The sequence below is a fragment of the Peromyscus californicus genome, unplaced genomic scaffold, assembly GCF_007827085.1.
Source record: "Peromyscus californicus insignis strain IS unplaced genomic scaffold, ASM782708v3 Scaffold_20__1_contigs__length_68692818, whole genome shotgun sequence".
In the NCBI taxonomy this organism is placed as follows: domain Eukaryota; kingdom Metazoa; phylum Chordata; class Mammalia; order Rodentia; family Cricetidae; genus Peromyscus; species Peromyscus californicus.
Window position 1 is genome coordinate 8,260,060 of NW_026294503.1, and position 25,332 is coordinate 8,285,391.

Sequence of the window (25,332 nt, forward strand, 5' to 3'; positions counted from 1 at the left end):
CTCTATTCCTTCCTTCGTTGATGCTATTAATTACACTTGGGTTTCAAGGGTCTCTTATTTACCCTTTTAAAATGTTAGTTTATGGCCACCAATTATCTACGCTGTTCCCTGTTAAAAAAAATAGTGCGAAGAGGAGAGTGAGATCCCATCTTAAAACATAAATACTATGCATTTTAAGAGAAACCACTTTCTCAGCATCTGGCTGGATGGTTCAAGAAGTGGTCAGTGATTTCACATTTGCAAGTACAGTACATTATATAAAGCTGCATTTACTTTGGGAGGAATGCAAATGGACTATTGAATCATCTCCCTGCATCTCATTCTAAATATTGGCACTGAGTTCTCACACCTTTTGAACAAATGAGTCCAAAAACCTTTACCATATTTAGGTTTTGAACATACATACTCCTTTTTAGTTACATGCTTGGCCTCACAAAGGTACCTAAAAACATATTTTTAACTCTCAGATATGCAATAGAATTATCAATTATAAGTTTTTCATAAACCTAGAAATGAAAGTGAAATGTACATTTCAAATCTATACATCTATTCAAGATCAACAGGACATTAATGAGTTTGAGGTTTACTAAGTAGAAATCAGTGTTGCAGCGTTTTGTTTTCTTCCATATGATCATAGGAGCAAGATTTTAATACAACTCTCAAATTTTAATTTAATATGTTATTGGAGCCAATTTTCTATTCTGTGTTTTAATTATTCAGTAACATTATCTTTAATAAAAGATCTGGCAAAATTTTTATCACATCTGTTTCAATTTTTAAAAGGAAAGTATATAATGTTAATTTTATTTTTATAATATGCATGCATGTTCTCTAGGTATGAAGGATTTTATGCTTTCCATATTTTATACATGAACTATTCAAATATTTATTATATTATTGGAAGTTATTTCTGTAAGCAAAATTCAGAGTTTATATTTTCAAAGAAAAATATGACCCCCAAAGGACTATATAATGTCATTTCTGTTATAACTGATATTAAATCAGTTACTTTACAAATTGATCCAGTATGGATTATATAAAAAATGAAGACGAGCAGTCAGATATTTTATTTTTGGTGTCCACATAAAGATCTCCTGATTTTTATGGAAGAGAGAACATATACTTTGGTTGACTTCTAGCAGTCGGAAGAGAAAGACACCTGGTTGTAAAGCTAACTTATTGAACGCCTAGGAAAATAACTGGAGATTGTGGACTAACCACTCACTTCCTAACACCTTCACGTTACAAGTTACTTGTATTTTAGAGTCTTGTTTCTGAAAGAGAATGTTTATAACTACCGTACACTGGTTCGCATGGAAATGCATGATGTTAAAGAGAGGGTGTTCAAAATGCCACACTTTGCAAATGAACAACTTCACTTAGTGGTCTATGACATTGCTCTGTTAGCTGAGTGGCTTTCCTGACTATAAAACCATAAGGACACTGTCTGCACAATAGGCCGTGTAAGAAAGCACTCTGCAACTGCTACATCAAACACAAATGAGACCTTTTTTAACGTATTTCCTTTTTATCAAACATTACATTAAATACTTTAGAAAAATAAAAATAAGGAAATGTCATCCACTAGCGTCTTCACTACATAAGTGATTGGGAAATGTACTAATAAACGTAACAAACCCATCTGAGGGGAGAGATATCTTGCTATTATTTTATATGTGGCCTGCAGGTCTTGTTATTTGACATAGCTGTTCTAAAATTATAAATGTTAGACTTGAAATTGTCAATAACAGATTAAAACTAATATGAAATCTATGAATTTATTTAGTTTTGACTCTTCAATTTTAAGTGCGACAATTGCCAGGATATTAAAAATAAACATTTCTTGTTGAGTTATATAACGGAAAAATTTTGCAGAGGACAAACAATCCCTAAAGGAAAAGTGTTGCTTGGGTGTGCCTTAATTTAAATGCATGAAATTAATTCTGTCCATGCAAATGTATCTTGTCAATTCAGTCCTGAGGAAACTCACTTGGGTGACAGTCCCACACATACCACTGGATGTAGGCATGTTGTACTACACAGATATAAAAACAATAGTATTGGAGCATTTAAAATGATAAGATTTCTCTTTGACCCTAAATTTAATTTTTCTGCTACATTTGGAGAGAGAGAGAGAGAGAGAGAGAGAGAGAGAGAGAGAGAGAGAGAAGGAGAGAGAGACACAGAAGCGAAAACTTAATTCTGCAAGTATTTATCCTGTCAAGACCAGTGACAGAGGGACAATTAGTACAGATTACCATAATTGTGCTCTGTGGATGAAAATGCTATATTACTTCTTTTGGAGTAAATGCAGTCTTCTACTTAGTAAAGCGAGTCGGAAACGTTATTTCTTTAACAGCATGGTGTTCCCATGTCATCCACTTCAGAGCTTCTGCAGAACTGCAGCCCTCCCTTCACTTTCAGTAAAATAGGTCCATTAATGTAGTGCACCTCGCTCCCATTCTTTCCGAGGGAGTTGTATTTTTATTACTGAAAAAGTATCACATAAATACAAATTACATTTTTTCATTAGGAAACTACTTTTCATTTGAGAAAAAATTCAATTAATTGTGAATAGGGTTATGCTTTCACCAGGGAGAGAAATATGTAATTTTTCTTTAAGCCTCAAACACATGTAATGAAATCTTTTCTTGGAATCCACTCTTAAGATGGATTTTTAAAAGTATAGACATTATTAAAATCTCAGTTCAATTAAAATGCATTCAGTTACTGTAAATCTTTATTAAAATCGCAGGTAAAATTGTCCAAATGTGTAAGGGAGAGCCGTGCTTCTTTACGATGCAGTGAATTCTAACAAATGAACAGACTGTGCATGGGTTTGAGCTTCAAGACAGAATACCCTGAAGGCTTTGGTCCAGGGGTTGGGGAGGGGGGTGGAGACGGTAGTTACATTCTGTCATCACAGGCACCAGCTTTCTTTGCCTTCTTAACGAAGGCAGTGTTTCTTCTTCTTTTTTTTAATCCTACTTTTACAATTTTACTTATTTTGTAAATTTCCATACAAGTACGTATTGTATATTGAACATATTCACTTCCCATAACCCCCTACCTACCGTTTCTTAGGTGGCATTAGTGTGTTTGAGTCCCCTTGGGATGGCATACTGTAATTCTCTTCCCTCACCTCTGTAATCGAAATCACCCCATGTAAAAGGTTTTTTATTTCGCTCACTTCCTTGGATGTTTTTGGTACAGTGTCCCTGATTCTTTTTCAAGGGCCGCTGGAAGATGCCATTGAGGATGAAGACGAAGAGTATCCATCAGAGGAGGCGGAAGGCATCGCCAAAGGGGACTTTCCACTGGAGGAAAGTTTCCCGCCGGACTTTGGGCCCGAAAATCTGAGCTGTGAAGAAGTGGAGTTCTTTTGTAACAAAGGTAATCCTGGATGTAGGATGGGAGTCCACGTAGGTGGTTTTGGCAAGGGTTTTTTTTGTTATTTAAATGAACTTTAGGATGGAGTAAAAGTACTGATATAAGTAATGATCTGTAATATGGGAAGATTAGGATACAAAAAGCTCTTTTGTCGTTCAAACAAATTATTTCATTTTGATAATAATCTGTTTTTATATTCAAATATTCTATTACTGATTGGCAAATTTCCTGAGTTCATGTTGTTTCCCTGACTAGCTATAACATATTTGATGCTTACCAAATTTCTTCTTCTTTCTTTCAACAAGTAATTACTGAACTCCAATAGTTTGCATGGCATTAATACTGAATATAAGCACTGAGTGGTACAGATAACACCCCAGCCTAAGGTTTGGCTCAGTCTCTCTGAAAAGTGAGTACTGTGGGTGTTACCTTTCAACACTGCTACTCCCTGTTAGGTTATTGCTCAGTAAATAAGTGCATGATCTTTCCATCTGTGGATCCTCTTTGGACACACACACACACACACACACACACACACACACACACACACTATAATCTGAAAGGTACCTGAGACAAATCTCAGTTCATTTCTAACCTGAACTTTTTTCCTATTTTATTTCCTCTTTTTTCTAAAAGTAATTTTATGGTTTCAAATGATGCTTTTTATTATTTATTTTTACTAGTTTGTTAATCTCTCCTGGGATAGGACTTCTTTTCCTCTTATATTGGCACACAATGTCATAAGTGTTGGGATCACTTCCTAGGTTTATAACAGCTGCTTCTGCTAATTTATCATGAACATATCCCAGATGGCAAACTGGCTGAGATGCTTTGAGTCTGTGCGTCTGTCTCCACCTGTCGGTATTTGTGTGTGGCATGGTGTTTGTGCAAGTACGCCATTATCTTAAAGACCTGTATATTGTTTTAGACAGTTGAAAGAGGGGAAGTGGGCTTCTAAGTGTTGTATTGACTGTCTCAACAGTCTAAAATCAAGTGTGCTGATACAGTAGCTTAAAAATGGCCTTGCACCTGTCTTGATGGTCACATGTATTTGTAGATATTATTAAAAGTTCCAATATCACATTCCCCTACTGCTGGTGTCTTACAAACTAAGGAAGCTAACTCATTCCTGTCCTCTGTTCAGCAGAGCTACAACCTCACTGGGATCTCCTAGAGAACCAACAGTTACCTTGAGACATGGTGCTTGTCTCCAGGACAAATGAAATTGACTGAAAATAAGAATATAAAGTATAAAACAGTCTTATCCATAGGCTCAGATTTCAGGACAATTTAATGTTTCCTTTAGATGTTCTGGATTCTGAGCCTGTCCCTTGAGGATCTGTAGTCTAGGCAATGCATGTAAGCACCTACTGAGGTGTTGAGCTGTATTAGTTTTTAAATTATGTATGCCACCACTTTATTTTCCATTGTTTCTAAAACGTGTATATTTCTATGTTTATTATAAAGTATCTATTTTATGTATAGTATCATTTAAAAAAAGAGAGAGAGAAAAGGTAAGGGATGGAATGCACTGGCCTCTTCCCCTCTTTGGGTTCTTATGGTTAAAAAGTTAAGACACAAATTTAGATCTTTAGTAATGTAACTAATGTAATTAAAATAAATAAAATTAATAATTGCATTAATTAAGCGATGGTAAATATTATTACATATCGTTTAAATTTGGGGATGATCATTACTAAAGGTTTATGTTTAGTAAAAGAGCTTGGTAAAGGTAAAGCTTTAGGTAATTTGTTGGAGGTAGATAGACTTAAAGCAAATAGTTTTTTGAAGATAGTCTTGAGACAATAATATTCATCACACTAACAAGAATTTGGACTCAATGTAATAATAGGCATTTGGGAAATGAGAAGAACATTGAATTACAATTATTATGAATGTTATTTAATAGATATGACTATTTGATAAACACTTGGAAATTCCTATGTTATTTTAAATGTATAACAAACATTTAATAGCACAGACATTGTATTAAATAGTATATAATATATGTATTATAAAACAATTTTTTTGTTTGAAACAAAAAAGTCATCCATGGAAATAAGAATGGTTATTTTCATGTACTACCTTCACTATAAATGCTAATATTACTATTTCATTTTACTGTGGCCCTATGAAATAGGAGAGAATCACATTATTTTACTCTCACAGACTATGAATCCTGGGAATTGCCCTTGAAGTTAAACTGGTATGAAAGGAAGACAACACTGACAGAGAGTGTCCTGTGGTTGTACGAGGACCGTAGTGTCTCTCTCTCTCTCTCTCTCTCTCTCTCTCTCTCTCTCTCTCTAACTTGTGTTGTTTAAATACAATTGAAGGAGAAAACATTCTCACCTGAAAAGGGGAATGCAGTCTCTGCATAGATAATCACGTCTGTCTCAGTGACACACGCTTTCACTTCCTTTGTAATAGAAAAGGGAAGACAGGTTGGCCATTAAAACAGGAGAATAATTTAAAGGCTTAAGGAAACGAGTATTGTGACTGAAAAAGTGGGTATGAAATGTTCTTCCTAAAAAGAATATTTTCACTGAAAACCTGGATTCTGTACTCACTCTTGACCATCTATGACAACTCTAAAACTGTCATTCAATAACAGAAAGTGAGTTAGACTGTTTAGAGTTTCTTCTTCTAAAGATATTTCTATGATCAAAATCTAGCAATGATCTAGTTATTTTAATGACTTCCACAGATAAAAATTTTAGACCTTGGGTGTATGTTCTTAATAAGCAATTGTTAGCTAAAATCTCATAGCACAATCCATAAGTAGAGTATCTTAATTCTTCAAGCAAGAAATATTTACGCAAGTTCAAGGAGAATAAGAAACATACTTACAAAGTGACCATATCCTCACTGATATTTTAGTATTGGATTTTGTATAAGTCATGATATGCTATAGCTTTTTTAAGAATAAGAGACAAAAAACTTTATTCTCTAAATATCTGTGAAAACACTGCTTATTATAGGTCAAAGTTTCTACTTTTGTAGTAGTCCCTATCATGTAGGATATTTTCAATGGTTAGAATAATAATTTTACTTTCTATAGTATATTTTTCTTGACTTCACTAATGTCATCTATTCTCTAGCTAAAGAGCAAGAGTTTGCGCACATATGGATGAAGTCATTAATATTAAAGCTGTGGTTCCCTCTAAACCATGTGATCAAACATTGTATAGCTCAGTCTAGTAAAATTAAAATCACAAAAAGTGTAATTTGTATTTTATGTTTCTTTAGTATGTTAACTTCTCAATGACATGGTTGTATCTCAGATATATCCCTGTTCGAGTTGCAGGCCTAAGATTTACAAGTTCCATAGAAGATCACCGAGCCAGCTCCTGGTTTAGATTAGCTGTGTGCTTCTCACTTTTCACACACAAAAAAGAGACTTGTTTTCAATAAGAGGCTTCTTCAGACTGGTTTGGGCCTTGGGTATTTTAAAACGTTGGCCAAAGTGTAAGGTGAGGGCACAAGTCCTAACATTTTCTTTTGTTCTAAACTGCTTGGCTTCTTGCCTTCACAGCATCTGCAACAGGAAGGGAACAAGCAAGAATTATTTCCTTGAATTTGCAGATGACGGAGACATCCACACTGGGCCCATAAGTGCTACATATTTCCTGTGATATTGAATTATTTGCTTCAGTTATTCCATCTTCCTTTCTCTGTTTAATGTAGAAAACATGGACATATATTCATGCATGTGTAAAACTAAGCCTAGTTTTAATAATTAGTCCAAGTGGGATTCCAAACTCAAATATTTAAGTTTGTTAAAGAATGAAGTCAAGTAAATATTTTTGGGATACATTTCAGGAGAATGTCACAGGATGTGTGAACAGGAAGGAAAGGGTCAGATGGGTGTCTCTGTAATGTGGTAAGCTGCTGAACTATGGAAAAAAATCTCAAAAAACTATATGTCAACAGTAACCTGAGTTGTTAATAACAATGATCTGGTTACTATGGGTCTTTAGAAATTGTTCTGTGATATTATGGTCACTAAAGAAGCTAAGAGGGAATATAATACCATCAACCTTGGCATTAGAAGACAGAAAACCCAAATTCTTTTCCTAGCATCTAGATATAAAGAATGGTCAGAGAGATTATTGGATAGTGTGCACACCTGAGAGACATTTGGGAAGATCACAGTTGACAAAAGGCTGCGAAATGGAAATCCATGGAATAAGGAAACATATTGTGTAATGATGGATATTCTCGTGTGTTTAAAGAGTTTATATAAGTAATACTTAGAAAGGGAACAAATATTTTAAGTACTCTTTTAAATTGAGCATTGTAAGGTACATTAAGAAAGTAGAATAGAACCCAGGTTCCTCAATGTTGGAGTTAATGCTAGCTAGCCCTAGCAGTAGTTATTATGAAATTAAACACAAAAACAAACCGATACTGAATCAGGTTACCGGAAATTTCCAGTCCTGTTCCACAGACAAATTCAGTGGAGCTCAGCCCACACTGTAATATGCATCTATAATACCAAATGGCAGTCTCTATCCCAAGAAAAGAAGCAAGGGTTAATGAAAGAATCAAACTCAAACTGTGTGTGGTGGGCAATGTTGAGCACATGAGGAAAACCAGGATGGTTTAGAGTGGCGGAGTAACGTTATATCTATGTGTGAAGGCACGCTTTGGATTTTATAGAGAGCGGTGAGGAAGGCAGACTTTGAGTAGAGTGCAGAAGAAATGCTGTGGGCTTCCAGAACTTCCTCCCGTGTGTGTACCTGAGTGGCTAGTGTTGGACAGAGCCAACAGAGGATAGCAGAGAGGGGCAAGCAGGGGCCGGTGCAAGCAGGGGCCGGTACAAACATGCTTACAGGATTTGCTGCTCCAGGAGCCTGTGTTGGATCCCACCACTGTGGAAGTTGTAAGGAAGGGGATTGTGAAAGGGAGATGGGGGCTAGAGAAGACGCATAGTTAGGAGGCAGCTTGCATTTGCCGAGTGAAGGCCATCCGCAGAAAATGAAGTTGGAGGCAGGAACTGAGGCAAGTACACTGGGGAAGCTGTCAGGAAATACAAATAACCCGATCAGAATCATCCCTTTAGCCAAGTGCTTGATGAGACCCCATCTGTAGCTCATTAATGCAAATTCCACTGTAGCGTTTTGTGGGTGTTCAGGGACAATCTGTGTCACCTTGGTCCTTTCCACCTCAGCAGAGTTGGGTCAGTGTTTTCTACAGATTCCCACATCCTTGAATAAGGAAAGTGAAGAGTAGGAAGCCAGCAAATTGGAGCAAATTGGAACAGGTTTTATTATTGTGCTGAGGGAGATTGGCTGCTTGACCCATTGAGCTATCCCTCCTCCCCTCCCCCTCTCCTCTATCAGTTTTTGTAGATTTCTTTAGAAATTAGTAACAACGGGAAAGCTGTATCTTTCCTTGGACTTTATGGAACAGCCTAAGCCTCGGTTGTTAGCATTGCTCTTTTTCCGCTTGCTTTACCTGCTTCTCATCTCAGACATCCCTGTTACTTTGTCTTTTCGTTTCTTCTTTTCTCTGGTTATTTTCTCAGTAAGGAAGTCTGTTTCTATCCCCTCTTCAGCTGGGTTCGTTCCCGGCTTGGCTTTCCTGAAGCCTTGCCTCCTTCTCAGATGCCAGGTAACAGAACCCGAATCTGCAGAAGGCAGGTATACTGCCATCACTTTGAACTCAATAAGGGAGGGGATAGCTACAAAGTTCTCCCTTTTTTTCTTAACGGGATTAAGAAGCTCAGCTCCTTAAATTCTTGCATATAACATTGACATTTCCAGGGTGTGCTTGGACCAGGGAGTTCAAAGAGAAGGAGTGAACGAGAAAAGCCAATATGACTTTGTTTTTTACCTTGCTGGAGGAGCTGTTTGTGCAAATCGCCTATAAGCTTATTGACCTGAATCTTTGACTCCTTGTTTTTCCTGGATTTGGCTGGAGTGGAGACACTGATGGAGGGCTGATAGGGCTGATTGAACAGCCCCCAGCTTTGCTTGGCATGGACCTGGCCCCGCTTCTCCACACCTCCCTCCCTCCGCATGACATTATTGTTCCTTGGCAAACCTTAGGTTGTCCTGGGCCCAGTTCTCCTTCAAATTGTGTTGTAATGCACTTTCAAAATCACCGTGTTTTTCTTGCATGGGCTGTCCCACCATAAGAACTGAAAAGTGACGGGTTTTTGTTTGTTTGTTTTTTGTTTTGTTCTGTTTTTAGGAACTAGAAATAGAAAAGAGAGTTGTGTCCTGTCTGTGTTTTTAATCTCATGATAAACAGTACAGCTGTGACACTGTGTTGTCATTCTCCTAGCTGTTTAAAAAGTCTCCACATTGTGGTGATTCCTCAAAATCTGGGAGAATTTTTAAGATGACCATCAATGGGAAGACGAGAGCGCAGCTGAGCAAGCACCATAGTAACACGGGAGAAGACAAGCATGTTTGTGTTGGAATTGTTTGTTTGGGGAAGCCAGATGACTTAGTAGTTTTTTCTGTGACCTGATGTTCCATATATAAGGGCCAGGCAAAGCTTTGTCTACCTACCTCACCTTGGACCCTCGATCAAGACAAAAATACCAATAAGGTGAAAACGATTGATCTTGTCCATTATTTGAAACAGCTCATACTGGGGTATTTATGAGTCGTGTATGATACCACATCCTGCTTTTTTTTTTTTTTTTGCGTATGACAAGTCCAGTGCATTTTTCTTACTTGAAATGGCCATCAGCATTTCACAAGTGCAATCTGCTAAAGTTCTTTTACAAAATGAATTTGAACTTGGTAAGGCATGTGATTGATATTCATTCTGTTAGAATTTCCAATGTAATCTCATGTCATAATAAAGTATATTTCTTATTTCTTTTTGTCTAGCTAAATGAATAAGGCTTTTGGAGGTATTTCCTCCTTTTCAATGATATCCTTATTTTAAATAAGCAATATGTTTATAACAACAAGAATGAAATTACTATAAAGGTCATTTTCTTATAATTTAGAAAATGTGTTTGTTGATTTAAAATACAAGGTTTTTGCAAGAGCAAGAACATATTTTGGCTTGTAAGATTTATTTAGGTTTGTTGTTTGTTCAGAATGTTAAAAGTCATAAGAAGAAGAAGAAGAATGTATTTAATCTCCTGGTACTGTATTTATATAAAATTAACCATCTAGTTATTAGGAGACACGTGCATTATTGATTGGCTCTTTCAGTTATAATCTAGATATTGAATAAATTAATCATTAAATTTAGCTGAATAATATGTAAGCAAACCACCTATTTGTAAGACCATTTTAATTTCTCCATTTTCTTGGTGATGTTTTGGACTGAATAAGGATTCTGTGTTTCTTAAGAAAGTATTTTTAATTGAATTTTGATTATATTTAAAGTCTGTCTAAAGTCATCTGTATTTGAGCGCCTTTCTCCTTTTTGCCAAGCATTCCTGTCACCTAGCACTCTTTATTTTTCTATTTCAAAGAAAACTATAAGTATAAATAGCTTTGGTAATGCCTGAGTAGCCAATTCACTTCAGCAGTATGAATTAGTTTGGTTCACATGCCTGACTATTAACTGGTGATCGAATTAGGATTTAAGAGAAAATGGTCACTCTGTAGGAAACGTTTCTTGGAAATAGCTGTGCCTCCTCTACTTTATATCCTTAAACATCACAAATGATTTCCAGTTGCATGGTCCTGCACTACCATTTAGTAAGTTTAAATCCAATAGGTTTTTCAAAGCTCTTAATCTTCTCACATAAAATTTGCATTTTCTTGTTAGTATGTAAAATTCTTCCAGTGCTTTTGTTATCATTGGGGAAGCAACAGGCAGTCTTAGGCATTTGCCCATCCTTTACCTGATGGGATAATCTTTATCTCTGGTAGCCCTAAACGTAGAAAGTGTAGAGGGAAATGTAGAAAGCTGTGATATGATGAATTTAATTATAGTAATAAAGTTAGTCACTTTTTGTTGTTCTTAAAGGGTCAAATAAAAATAGCTAGATGTTTTGTACCAATAAACGCTGATAATGAATGCAGACTGTCCCTCATTGCTTTCCTTGTGTCTTTGAGATTAGACAGATCAGCTTTGAGACTGTGTACCAATTACAGTAATTGTAATAATGGTAATAACAACTTCCATTTTCTGTTTGTCCCTGGAAGTCAGGAATCTGTTGCATGCACGCCGTTTCTAATCAGCTTACAGTCTTGCAGGGTAGATATCATTTTCACTTTTTTTAGGTTTGGTGTCTTGATCAAAGTCACAAAACTACTAAAGGTTAATACAAAACTGCTAAAGGTTAATACCGCAGTAAAATGAAGGGGACTGGGAAGATGGCTCACTGGAGAGGGCATCTGTAGGACAAGTGTGAGGACCTGAGTTCAGATCCCTGTAGCTCACCAACATCCTATTAGGAATGGAGGTGGCCACTAATTCCAGTCTTTGGGAAGCAAAGATAGGAAGGTGGTCCCTTGGCACAGGCTGGTTAACAACCCACAGCTGGCAAGCTCAGGGTTAGGCGAGAGACCTTGCCTCAATAAATAGAGTGGGGAGCAATTGAGAAAGACACCCAATGTCAACTCCTGGCCTCTTCATGTATGAGCACACATGTGCATGTACATCCAGATACATGTTCACGGACACACATATGGACACACGTGAATACACATTCCACACACAAAGAAAATTAAAGTCAAGTGTTGGTGGCTAACACATGTAATCCCAACATCCAGGAGGCTGAGGCAAGAGGATGGACTGCTTCTAGTTGAGGCTAACTTGAACTACAATTACTCAGTCTCCAAGACACTATGAAAATAAATAATAATACAAATAAAAATAAAGCAGTGAGCATTGGCATTTAATAAAGTTAGGGAAAAATTTTCTGATACCCATTATGAAATAATTCTTTTAGAAGGAGATGGAAACCTCTGAAGAAGTCTAAACCTCACTTTCACAGGATAGTTTTTACATGGGCTTTCTCAAAAACAACACAAAATAAACAAACAAGACAACAGCAACAAAACCCTTTCATGACACAACAGTTAAAAAATATGAAATTTTACCAAAACCAAAAAATCCCAAGTGTTCAGTAAGTGAATCAGATATGTGCTTAAAATATTCCTGTCATTTAGTGCCTTTTTAAAGGCTTGGTGGAGAAAAAGCAGTTTGCAGTCCAGAGAGAGGGTGTATCAATGATGCAAGAGCTATATTGAGTCTTTTTGACCAATTAGTCTTAATGAGCGGTTATGTCACCCTGGACGGTAGCATGAAATAAGCCACGATTCCTCCCTGCTGCTCCCTGGGTTCTTGTCTCCAGGCAATTCAAAGGAACAGAGACACACCAGAGTGTGTGGACTTGGGCTGAAGCCAGTAATAAATGACTGGGGTGTTTACAATTCCATCACAGCTATTTGGATAGGAATTTCAGCCTTATGGAAATGTTTGCAAATTGAACTCTTTAAAACAGTTTGACCTTAACACAGAATCAACCTAAGTAGAAAGCACAGAAAGGAAGGAAGGAAGAGAGGAAGCGGGCATTGTTTGCAGGCAGAGCTCCGGGCACTGTGCAAACTTTTCACTCTTCTGAAGGAAATGCAGTAGAGCAGATGGTAAGAGTGGAAGGGAGATAAACACAGGAACTGGGAAAGCAAGCAGTACGTTCTAACAGGTTCTCTATCGGAGATCTGGAGGGGCAGGGAGATTAGACAAGGAACTCTTCGGAAACCTGACAGTGGCTGTATCTCCCCAAGCCTTGTGAGTATAGCAGAGATGGAAAGGAGGCTTGCGCAGACAGTAGCCTGTGATTATATTTTTCTGACAGTGAGAAGGGAAGATCTTTTTAAGGATTAAAGGCATCCATTTATCAAGGGAGAAATCAACAGCTGAGACACACCAGACCATCCTCCATCCCTCCAACTGTTTGACAGTGAGATTTGATGATATTTCTATTGTTGTACTGGAATTAGCATATGTCTCTCTACTTGGGGGTCTTGGACAAACTTTTAAATTTTTTTTTGGCTATGAAAATTACACTCCAAGCTAGCTGACCAACACTGAGAACCCATGTTACCTGCTTTTGGTATGTGAGCATGGATGTGTGTAAATGGTCTTACTGCATATTTTAGAGGCAGAAGGAGGGCTATATAAAGAATATTTCATCTCTTACAATGATAGAGTAAAGAAAGGAAGACTGTAGCCTAGTTAAAACTAAGGAATGCACATAACATGTGGACATTGTGTTCAGGCTGGGTTAATGTTTGTATGTCCCTCAGCCTTAATTTGCCTACTTCAGTCTTTATTGGGCATTCCTGTGTTCTGTCCTGGAGACTGTATAATACCAACATAAATCATTCTTTTTATTTATTCTTTTCTCATAACAATACATCCTGAGCCATATTCTCCCCTCCCTCCACCCCCCCCCAGTATCCCCCACCTCCCCTTTCTAACAGATCTACTGTTCCTCCATTTCCCTTCAGGAAAGAGCAAGCCTACCAGAATATCAACCAGACATGACAAAAAGATACAATAAGACTAGGCACAAACCCTCATATCAAGGCTAGATGAGGCAACCCAGTAGGAGGAAAAGGATCTCAAGAGCTGGCAAAACAGTCAGAGACACCCCTGACTCACACTGTTAGGTGTCTCACATGAACACCAAACTATACAACCACAGCATATATACACATATGCTGTGTGATTTCTGTTTCAGTTTCTGTGAGCCCAGATGAGCCCTGCTTAGTTGATTCTGAGTCATGTTCTCCTGCTGTGTTCAACCTCTCTAGTTCCTGCCATTCTTCCTCCCCCTCTTCCTCAGGGTTTCCTGAGCTCTGACTAATGTTTGGGATCATTTGCTGTCATCAGCTGCCAGAGGAAGCCTCTCTGGTGGCCATTGAGCTAGGCTCTGATCCATGAGTATGGCAGAATATCATTAAGAATAATTTCATTGACTTTTTTTTTTTTTTTTTTTTTTTTTTGGCTAGTTGTATTTTGTTCTGTCTTAGGTCTATGAGCTCTCCAGTGTCCTGTTCCCGGCCATCCAGGGTAGTGTTGAGTATGGGCTACCCTCACTTCCTGGTGTGGGCCTCAAGTTAAACCAGACATTAGTTGGCCACTACCAGAAGCTCTGAGCCACCATCGTCATCGTCCCAGTACATCTTGCAGGCACAATGGGTTGTAGGTTGAAGGTTTTGTGGCTGGATTTGTGTCCCAGTCCCACCACTGGAAGCCTTACCCAGTTACAGAAGATGACCAGTTCAGGCTCTGTGTCCTCCATTACTAGGAGTCCTCGCTAGGGTCACCTTCACAGGTTTCAAGAAGTTTCCACTGTGCTAGGTCTCCACATCACCCCCCAAAGCCCCCCACCCCAATTCTAGTTGTATCACCCTGTATACTCATTGTTAATAAGAAACAATTCTATGACAGTGTATGTGATAACACAAAAAATAGTTTACATTCTAAGTAAAAAACCCATTTTAGAAAAAATAGTGCATTTTCTCTACAGTGCAAATGGTTATGTTGAGACATTTAAGGTGACCCCCCCCAATATCAGATCATTAATGAAAATACATTTTGAAAATTATGTATTATGCATGTATTATGTTCATATTTCACATGGCCAAACAGATAATACATGTACTCATTCTCCTTTGTAGTTAATTTTACAATTGTTTAATTAGTTTTATATCAAATAATAGACCTAGAACAGTCCAAAATAGTGTTAAACAAATCTGAAATTTGAATAATTTAAATAAATGTTGGCTGTTGCTGCAGAATTCTAGGGCTGGTTTGACAGTAGTGCCTGAATTCCCGAGCACTCTAGGCAGAAAGATGAATTTGATCAGAAAGGGGGTTCTGGCCTTCCCTTGGTACTCAAAGGCCTGTTTCCTCTCAGAGTAATGCAGCTACAGCTTCAGAGGTGGTCAGTTGTCCCAGGACTCTACCTCTCTTTAATTACCACTTCATGTTCTTCTTAGCAAGCACCTCCTACATTGTCAGGCCCCACCAGCCCCAAATCAACCATTCACAAAAACAGGTTCCCACCAGCCCCAAATCAACCATTCACAAACACAGAAAAATGGAGGTAAATTCACAGTAGTCAACAGTGATCAATAATGTTAAGTTTGCTTTTGGTTTTCAGTAAGATTCCTAAAATGCCTTTCTATTTATATTAGATACCTGAATCCCAAATCTATCAAATTTGAATAAGCTGTCAGAGTCCACAAAAGCCACAGAGAGTCAGGAAACCCAGCTTTTAAAGTCCTGTGAGGAGAGAGTTGTCCCATGCTTCTGAACATCTGGAAGATGTTGTGGGTACCATCTGTGTTTTCCTGGTGTTATCACACAGCAGCAAGGTCCTACTGGCACTCAAGCGGGATGTGGGAGGACTCAGCCCTAGATAGAGCTTGAATGGGTCTTGTGATAACATGTTTGGGACAATCTCTGTTCTTGGAAACTAGATACTAATCTGAGAAAGGGTAAATCTGACATGACCTCAAATTTTTTTTTCAGAAACATTTTCCCCCAAGGGATATAGAAACTTCATTAAGCCCGGGTTTTGCTGTAAGAAAAGACTCGTGGAAGTAGCCACAGAACTGGTCAGCTTGCACCCCACTGTTCAGATTGAGTTTTGTAAGTGGTCCATTCTAAGACACACAGAGATGTTTATTCTTTAGGTGACTGCACGTCCAGATCTCATTTTTCTTATTGCTGAGAGTGTGCCAGCTTATGTAAAATGCATAGTTTGAATTTGCTTTGCTTGATTGTTGGAATAATGAATGACTCAAAACACAGTGTCAGTACCAGACAGATCGCTCATAAGGTAAAAACACTTGCCACCGCTCTTGACTTTGATCTCTGAAACACACATGGTAGAAGAAGAAAACGAACACCTGAAAGTTACTTTCTGATTGGAACAAACATTCTGTGATACACATATCCATACCCACACACAGACATACACAGCCACTCACACAGATGCACATGCATGTACACAGAGCAAGCACACATATCCATTGGATAAATGCAAAACAGGCCAGCACAGTGGTAGTCAGTCCAGACAGAATTTATGCTTCTAGATCCAATAGATACTGATTGAATGCCTGCTGTCTCAGCCATTGTACAACATGCTACGGTTAGAAAGCTGAGTCTAGTACCCAAGGGGCAGACATTACTAACATGATAATAGAGGGTGGTCTGACCTACTGAGGAAGGTGAGAGGAATTGTCTTTAAGAATGTGACATTGGAGCCGGGCGGTGGTGGCGCACGCCTTTAATCCCAGCACTCGGGAGGCAGAGCCAGGCGGATCTCTGTGAGTTCGAGGCCAGCCTGGGCTACCAAGTGAGTTCCAGGAAAGGTGCAAAGTTACACAGAGAAACCCTGTCTCGAAAAACCAAAAAAAAAAGAATGTGACATTGGAACTGGAATCAATTGTTCATGGCATGAAGTAGGTTCATTGGAATTGGAATCAAATGTTTATAGGCATGAAGTAGGTTCACTGGAACTGGAATCAAACGTTCATAGGCATGAAGTAGGTTCATTGAAACTGGAATCAATTGTTCATAGGCATGAAGTAGGTTTGCTGGAACTGGAATTAAATGTTCATAGGTCTGAAGAAGGAACTGGCTTCCAGGCTCAGGGAGGAGAATGGGGTGACAACAGCCAGGTGATATACAGAAGGCAATGGCAACTGTCTTCTAGTTGACTCCAGGGACAAAGATGAGGGTCAGAGGGCCCAGGAAGGACAATGAATGATGAAAATATGAAGGACAAGACAATAAACAAAGACAGACATGAGAAGGAAATACATAATTGGAAATCTGAAGTATTAAATGCAAATCTGAAGGACGAGTTATGGCCCAGTGGGTAAAGACACATGCTGCCAAGCCTGAGGACCCAAGTGTGATCCCTAGAACCTACTTAGTGGAAAGAGAGAACCAACTCCTCCAAGTTGTCCCCTGACCTCCACGGGCACACTGTTATATGCATGTGTCCACACATATGTCCAACACACGTGCAATACAACCACAAAAAAATAATTAAAATGAAAAAGAAATGTTAATCTAAGTTTCCCATAAGCCATAAGATAGAGAGGAAAGAGATAAATATAAAATACCAACAGGAACAAACCAGACTTATTAGCATAAATATATGATATTCCTTTTATTTTAAGAATTTATTTACTATAGTTATTTGTGTCCATGTAAATATATGCATATGTGTGTTAGTATGTGTGCTCCTGAATGGGTAGGAGCAAGATGTTAATTCCTTATTTAGAGCTAGAATTATGGGACCTTGTGGGATGCACAGCTTGTTATATGTCTGTGTGCTGGGGTCTGACCTCCAGTCCCCATGACTATACTGTGTGCACTCTTAACCATTGCCCACCTTTTCAGCCCATGTTTTTTGAGGGGAGAGTTTGCTTTGTTTTTGTTGTTCTGGTAAGCCCTATTTTTGATCTCTGAAAGTCACCCTCCTTTATGGTACCAGAATTACGGTATATAAAGGGCATTCAGATTGGGGCCTTCATCTTTTGTAAGTGGAGCTGGTGTCCATGAATACATGTTGTCGACTGGTTCTATGTCAGGCTTAGCATTTTAAAGTGGCTTGAAAACGTGCCACAGAGGTGATGATAGTGTAGTCATAGAAGCCTGCAGTGACACATGTGTGCTTGTTCATCATATCCTTCAACAGATCATTAGAACAGAGCTGTCCCTGCGGAAGGAGTTACTCTGTTAAAAAGAAGAGCAAAGAATGAGGATGTGTGGATAGTGGTGTTCAAATACCATCACTTGCTCAAAATGGCAGGATCCATTGCTCTTGGAGAGTTGGTGGCTTATTGGAAAGACAAGTTCAAAAATAAAATCTGGCTTTGCCTTTTTCTTGATGGTAGTAATAATGACTTTCTGAAGTGAATGATGAGTTCGAAGCTCAAAGACAACATTCTAAAGAAATAGTGACCAGTTGGTGGCATAAACCTACACCCTGAAAGGCAAATGCACATTTTTTCTCTTATTTGTAAGTCTGCAGTTCTTACAATAGGTTGATAGACTTGCAAACAGCCATCCTGCTACAGACCTCAGGAACACCGTCTATACTTTGGAATGAGAAATGTCTCATTTGAGTCAAATCTCTATTGCGTTTGATACTAGTTGCAATAAGGATTTTGTTTTAGTAATAAGAGGGAGAAAGACAGTATACATTGTTTAAGTATAAACTCTAAAATATATTTATTTCAGTAACATTTTAAAGTAAATTTCAGTGTCTTGACTTAGCGGTGATGGTCACTTACTTCACTTGCAGAAGACACAAATTGGGTTCCCAGCACCCATGTGACGGCCTTCAACCATCTGTGGTGTTCATACATACACAGAGGTGAAGTATTTACATACATAAAGTAAGAGTAAATTAAACAGTGTATAAAGTAAGTCTTTTCCCCTATGTTTGCTTATATATTTGATCCATTATGGTGCTCACTCAGGGCACTAATGAGGAATAATGATTACTGAGTGATGTCTGGTTGAAAAGTTAACCTACTTCCTCTCATTTGGAAATTTCCTTATGCTTGAAACCCTCAGGAAACTTGAACTTAAAGAGAAATCTTTCACCTGGGAGATAACACTGATGGCTGGAACCACACTAAATACTCTAGAAGGACTACAAATCACTGTTTCTCCTTAAATCATCAAAACTTTAATTGCGCATCAGTTGTTTTCAATAATTTCCCTTGCCAGCTATAATAAGGTATTGCAAAGGACAGTAGCCATACACTGACTCTAGAAATTTCGTTTTCTTTTTTTCTTGAAATAATGCATTTACTATTGCTATGAATAGTTTTAGAATTATCTGAATTTTAGAATTTGGCATCTAAAAATCATAGCCAGATAATATGCATTATATTCTTTTGCTTAAGTTTTTCATATTTGGCGTCTGAAAAGGATTTTCAAGACAATGAAATACTAAATATGGAAAAGCCAAGTAAAGTGACAAGGAGATGACTTGCATATTTAAAAATAGTAGTATTTTGCATATAACTGTCTGGGACATAGCAAAACACTGCATTTTATATGAATGTAGTGAGTCAGAAGGGAACCTGAGTCAGAGTCTGCATTGGCTACCCCACATGCACTGAATCATTATTGTTTACAATCGACATGTTTAAAGTTCCCCTTAGTTATTGCTATACCTGGGGGCTTGTTTGTCTCCTCTATTTTGTTTCTTTATGCATATCTATGACTACAATTTGGCAATAAGGACAATATTACCTGAATTTTTTTCTTGAATAATCTGTAGCTAAACAAACATTTCCAGCCAAAGCATATCACTGTTAGGCAGAGCAGGTACAAACTCACTGCTAAACTTTAATGTCCTCGTCCTTCAGCGGGAGCTGCAGCTTTCTGTTTTTGACTCCTACAGTCCTTTACCCAAAGCTATCTTGTCTGATGATAAAACCATAAGTGTATGAAGCTCACACATTTTTCATCTCTTTTATGACCTTATCTTTCATGAGCGGCTTCTGTGAAGGTATCCTAACTATAGGGAGCACCTGGAAAACATATGTGGTATCTCTTCTCTGATAAGCAGTTGTGAACAAGAAAGTAGATCTGTCACTTCTGAACTGTTCATTGTTAAAAAACACTTTGATGATTTAGCTGATTGCAAAATGCATTATAGGGATGACTAACAGCTCCAGCGACACTCCTAGTCAAGAAAGTTCAATAGTTATATTGTACACGAATTTCTATAAGAGGTTAATATTGACAGGAACTACATGGATTAAAAGAGCAGGGTTGAGAAAGGCTGTCTGCTTGCATGACTGCTCTCAAACACTGCTGCTGTTTTGTGCTGAGAACGTGACTGTCTCAGAAGGCGGCAAATCTTTAATTCCGACAGCAGTGTTTAACTTTGAAAAGGTGTTTGTTTGCATTTTTGAAATTATTTTTGCTTGGCGAGGGAAGCCACTGCCTTCACCACCTTGTCAACAATACCTACTATGGTATTTAAAAGTGCTGCTTCAGGGGCTTCAAAGACTATATTTTAGTGCATTTCCCCGAGTCATTTATGTTGTGCATTATAGTGCTCAATAACACCTTCAATTTTCCCCCATAGGGCTCACATTGATTTTGAAAACTAGACTAAGAAAAATGGAAGGGCTCTCAATACACTTATATCTTTTAAAAGAGCAACAAAAGCATTTAATCTTGCAGTAGAAAACCATTAACTCCATAGTCATAATTTTAGAAATATTACAGATTTTGTTACTGCTTGGCATTTATTCAGTTTCATTCTTTTATGAATTACTCTCAGGATAGCTATCCCAGTTCTCACATTAAGTATGTTTGTGCTTTGCTGAAAATACACTGAACTGTCTATTCATGGGTATGTGAATAAAGAATTCAGAGAGTAAATGAGAGGATGTCAAATGCTTGCCCAGCTCCTCTGTCCCTCTCTTCTTTCTCTGCTGCTTTCCTTTTCCGACCACGAAAGCTTTTGGAGCAGCATACTAGCAAACCTGTCATTATTACCTTGGCTAGTAATTATTCATGACATTTGTCCTAAGCCATGCCATAGCCCTGATTTCAAAAATAGGAGATTCAAAAATGGACTGAGAAAAAAGACAGCCAATGGGCTGAGTTCCATTCAAGTCAAGAAGAAGCTGGAGTTGGGTTAATATCAAAATAAAATTCTATTTATAAATTTTCTATGAGAATAAAATACTGAAAGGAAAGAAGCAAGTGTCTTTTATGAGTGAAAAATGGTGTTTCTTAAGAATACTTCAGAGATTTCATATTTGATTAAATTATTTTTAATCATTTCATTTTTCATTAGTAAAAAGATTAAAAATGAATTAGGTAAAAAACATTACCATAAAAATGAGAACTAGTTTCCTGAGATAAAGTTAGAAGATGAAAGGTCCAAAAGTTGAAAAATGTGACATATTTTAGTTATTAAATAGAAATAATGTGCTGAAAGCAATTAATTAGCAAACGTAATGATATTTCAGTAGGTTATGGTAAAAAGAATGAGACAAAAATCTAATTTCCTAACTGGTCAGTGAGCAATGGTTATTGATCAAGCATCAACGTGTAGTTGATTTTATTAAGTGCCAAGTAAAATAGGAAATCTTAAAAAGTAATGATTAAAAAGATTAAGTCCATTAAACCTTTCATCTTAGTGTATAAGCATAATGAAGAAATGGGGCGTTAATGTGAGAAGGAGAAAGTGACTCTCAGACCATATCTTGCAGTCTTTGTGGCTTGCCATGTAGAAGATGTCTGCAGAATCTTTTGTTGTTCCTCTCTGGTGGTAGGGATCAGACCCAGGGCCTCATCTGTGTTAAGCACACACTCTACTTCTGAGCTAAACCTGGAGCTCCAAGATTATATTCTTATATGTTAGAGTATGATCTTTGGAGTCAGAAAAACATGGAATCGTATCTTGTCTCTAATGCTTTCTGTGTGTTGGAATCCTCTCACATCTCTGTCCCTTGGTTTGTTTTTCTGAAGTATCTGTATACTAATTCCTGACAGAGCTGATAAGACAATGTTAATACAGCTCTTAGCAGGGTACTCAGTGAGGAGCAGGGCAAAGACGTGGCAGCCCTGTTGACGTTCAGTATAGAATCTGACTTTATGATAAGATTTGCACCTTACTAATATTCATGATTTCAACATCTGGCTCATGGAAGCTATGCAAACCGGTATAAAATAAACACTGCCCATTTTATTTTCTATATTCACATGCGTCATTTCAGATGAGACTGTTTTGTATTCCTTCTTTTAGAAAACATATAAAAAGACTAAAGCTTTGCAATTTTGACCTATTACTCTATCTCAGATTTAATTTTTGTAGTGAGATATGTAGTATATTTGTCCAGTTTCTTAACATCTCAAGACAGGTTCAAAATGAAATACTGTTAAATGGGTATAATTAGCTATTTTTACAATAGTTCTCTAAATACTCTGATAATTATTTGCTTTTGCTCAAATACTGTGTGCTGTAAATGAAAACAAATCAGATCACTCAAAAATCAGAATTATCAGTATTTAGCATTGCTCCAGATGTTGGAGACAAACTGAATGGAAGCATTACAGCTTTGATTTGGCAGTTAAGTGACATTCAATGAAAGAACTTGGCTATTTAAAATTATAAACTCACTCAAGCCCTTAATCAGTCAAATTAAAATGGTTCATTTTGAGCAGTTTAATAACATTGATAACAAATACCTGCTGACGTGTTCTGTCATCCAGTCATTTCTTCACCTCCTAGACACAGGTGAAGGGATCACGGGTGAGTTTGTCCTGTGCTGAATAAAGAAATGGCTTCATTTAATTACCAGTTGCAGAGAAGTCGCCCTAAAGCTTCCCTTCAGTATCTTCAAACACCATCGAACCTACTCTTATGTAACTAAATATCCTACTTTGACCTTTTGCCAATTTCAAACTTGCATTTTTCTCTACTACCATGATATCACCTCTGTGGTATGCTTTGTGGAGATGGCTCCTATTTCCAGTCTGAACGTTGTTTCCAGTCATGGATCTTTAGGACACAAACTCCTCAGAGTTCAAAGTCAGCTGAGATCATGCTCTAAAACGTTCGGGGATTTATTTGTTCTTTTCCCCAGGAACCTCATGTGGTACCATGTGCTAGTTGCTATGTCCACATGTTTTGACAACCTTATGAACTGCTCCTATCACTTATCATGAGTACAAGTCTCTGTCCTTTTTGACTCTGATACACTACTCCAGAAATCATGTGTAGGAGCCATCGTTTTTATATTCTTGGTGGCCAACACAAGGCCTGTAAGGCATTGTTTTAGTGACTTGGCTCTTGTAAGGCCAGCAAGCATCGAAGTGCTTAGAGAAGTTCTTTTGTCCCAAGAAGCATTGGAGAGGATGCTGATACAGGGACACGGGAGCTGCAGGTGAACACCGAACAGGAGCTAGTACTGAATGGAGCCTCTCCTAGCAGTTGGAGACTGTCAAGGAAAAGGGAGTCTTTGCAGACCTGGCCTTTCTCTCCTTGTGCGCTCTGTCTTCTAAGCTGCTGTCATTGCTTCCACTGACAATTGAAACGAGAAATCAGAAGATGTGGGAGTTCATGACGTGAGCTCTACACGGTGCAGAGTAGGGGAAAAGAAAAGGAATGTCAACTGAGTCCTGCAAGAAAGGTCAACTGGAAAAGATCCAGCCTGTGGGAGATTCTAAGATTCTCTATCCTAGCCAGCAGGATTCTAGTTATACCAGCCTGCTCGCTATATGACATTCATTCAATCTTTACTCATATGCAGGCAATCATACCGGGAATTGAATACAAGGAGTGGCCTTGGTCTGATCTATCAAGGCAGATGATGTGCGTCTCCTGCTTACTAAACTGAATCTCTTTTTGTCTTTATTGGGGTAACTTAGAGGTAACTTGAAGGGGAGAGAACAGGTAGGCAGCCAGGCTGGGGGGCTGAGAGCCAGTTGGTTAAGTTTAAGGCTATCAGTATTTAGAGGTCATCAAGCCTACTTGTATATGTACACTGAGAATCAGCCTTCTCTGGTCCTGAGAATGGAGAGCAGAACATGCCCCTTTGATATCCAGAAGATAATTGGTTGATGTGTTTATGGTCTTAAATGCAACTTGCAAGTGGAGCATAGAAGATTGGAACATCACACTTATTATTGAGCCTCTGTACCTTTCTTGTGCCTCTGTGACCTCGTCTCACACTCTTATTTGTGAATATACTCTTTGTAATGACTTCTACAGTTCCAGTAAGGAACTCACTTTCTGCATATAGCCTACTGAGTCTATCAGAGCTCCTTAATCACAGAAGATAGCTTCTGGAAATATGTAGCTTCTAGAAAGAATGGATACTTTCATCCGTATTCTTTCCAATCATACTGAAAGCCACTCAATTTCAAAAGAGTTTTCATAAGGTTTATGGTGTTTTTAATGGTATGCTTTATTCTGTATCATCCACCAAAGCAGTTCTGTTGCACTGAACTCAAAATGTGGTAGGTTTCTCTTAAAGAATGGGTTTCAGGCTTTTCTCATTTTCCTTACCTTTATTCCAGGTTTTAGAATTAATTCATATTGTGAAGTTACAAGGTGGTGGGAGGAGAGAAGCAAAACCTATGTTTAAGGATCAAAACTCATACTAACATCACATTAATGTCAAGAATAGCAATGGTTTCCTAAAATTTATATTTTGGATGTCAATTTTAAAATTACAAGATACAGTACATTTCTATATTTTGTATAGAGATTCAGGTTCAAATGGAAATCTGAGTGACTAGGTGGAAAGTAACTACGGAATACTTCAAAGGAAGGTAGATAGACAGGCCATTTAAGTTTAAATATTAGCATTATTAGGTTCAAAGTATAGTAGGCATTATTTCAATATTGTTTGTGTGTGTGTGTCTGCACTTTTTGGTATTTACAATATTACAAACTTAAGATACTAAAACTTAGAATTTTACTTTAAAATGCAGTTGTATTGGTAATGTTTCCTCTTTCCCTGCATCTCAATTCTTGCTCAAGACATATGGGGTTTTTTGTTTATTCGGTTGCTTGCTTGCTTTTACTTTCATGTGAATTATGGATAATTTCAAGCATAGGTTTAACTTTACATTGACTTCTGTTGTGACAAATGGAGTCACCAGCTTGTATATCATGCTAATCATTTAATTATAGTTCTTAAAACTTCTCTTTAAGAGAAATAGCACCAAGTTTTAGAAGCATAACACGGGAAGAATAAAAATCTTCCAATAATCTAGTTATTACAAACAATGAACATAGCTGAACAAGTGCTCTTGTGGTGTGATTGAGCATTCCTTGGGTATATGCCCAAGAGTGGTATAGCTGGATCTTGGGGGAGATGGATTCCCAATTTTCTAAGAAAGTGCCATATTGATTTCCAAAGTGGTTGTAAAGCTTGCATTCCCACCAGCAGTGGAGGAGAGTTCCCCTAGCTCTACATCCTCTCCAGCATAAGGTGT

The 25,332-nt window shown here is 37.8% G+C and overlaps 1 protein-coding gene across 2 annotated transcripts in view; it reads left to right on the forward strand.

Annotated features, from left to right (window-relative positions):
- Nucleotides 1-25,332, forward strand: part of Zfpm2 (zinc finger protein, FOG family member 2) — a 445,304-nt gene that overhangs the window by 92,981 nt on the left and 326,991 nt on the right. The window contains exon 2 of one of the 2 annotated variants that reach the window (XM_052747725.1): nucleotides 3,235-3,393. The exons of the other annotated variant lie outside the window; for it this stretch is intronic. Within the exon in view, the coding sequence (XP_052603685.1) occupies nucleotides 3,235-3,393 (159 nt within the window). The remainder of the gene's footprint in view (nucleotides 1-3,234; nucleotides 3,394-25,332) is intronic. 2 annotated transcript variants of the gene reach the window in all.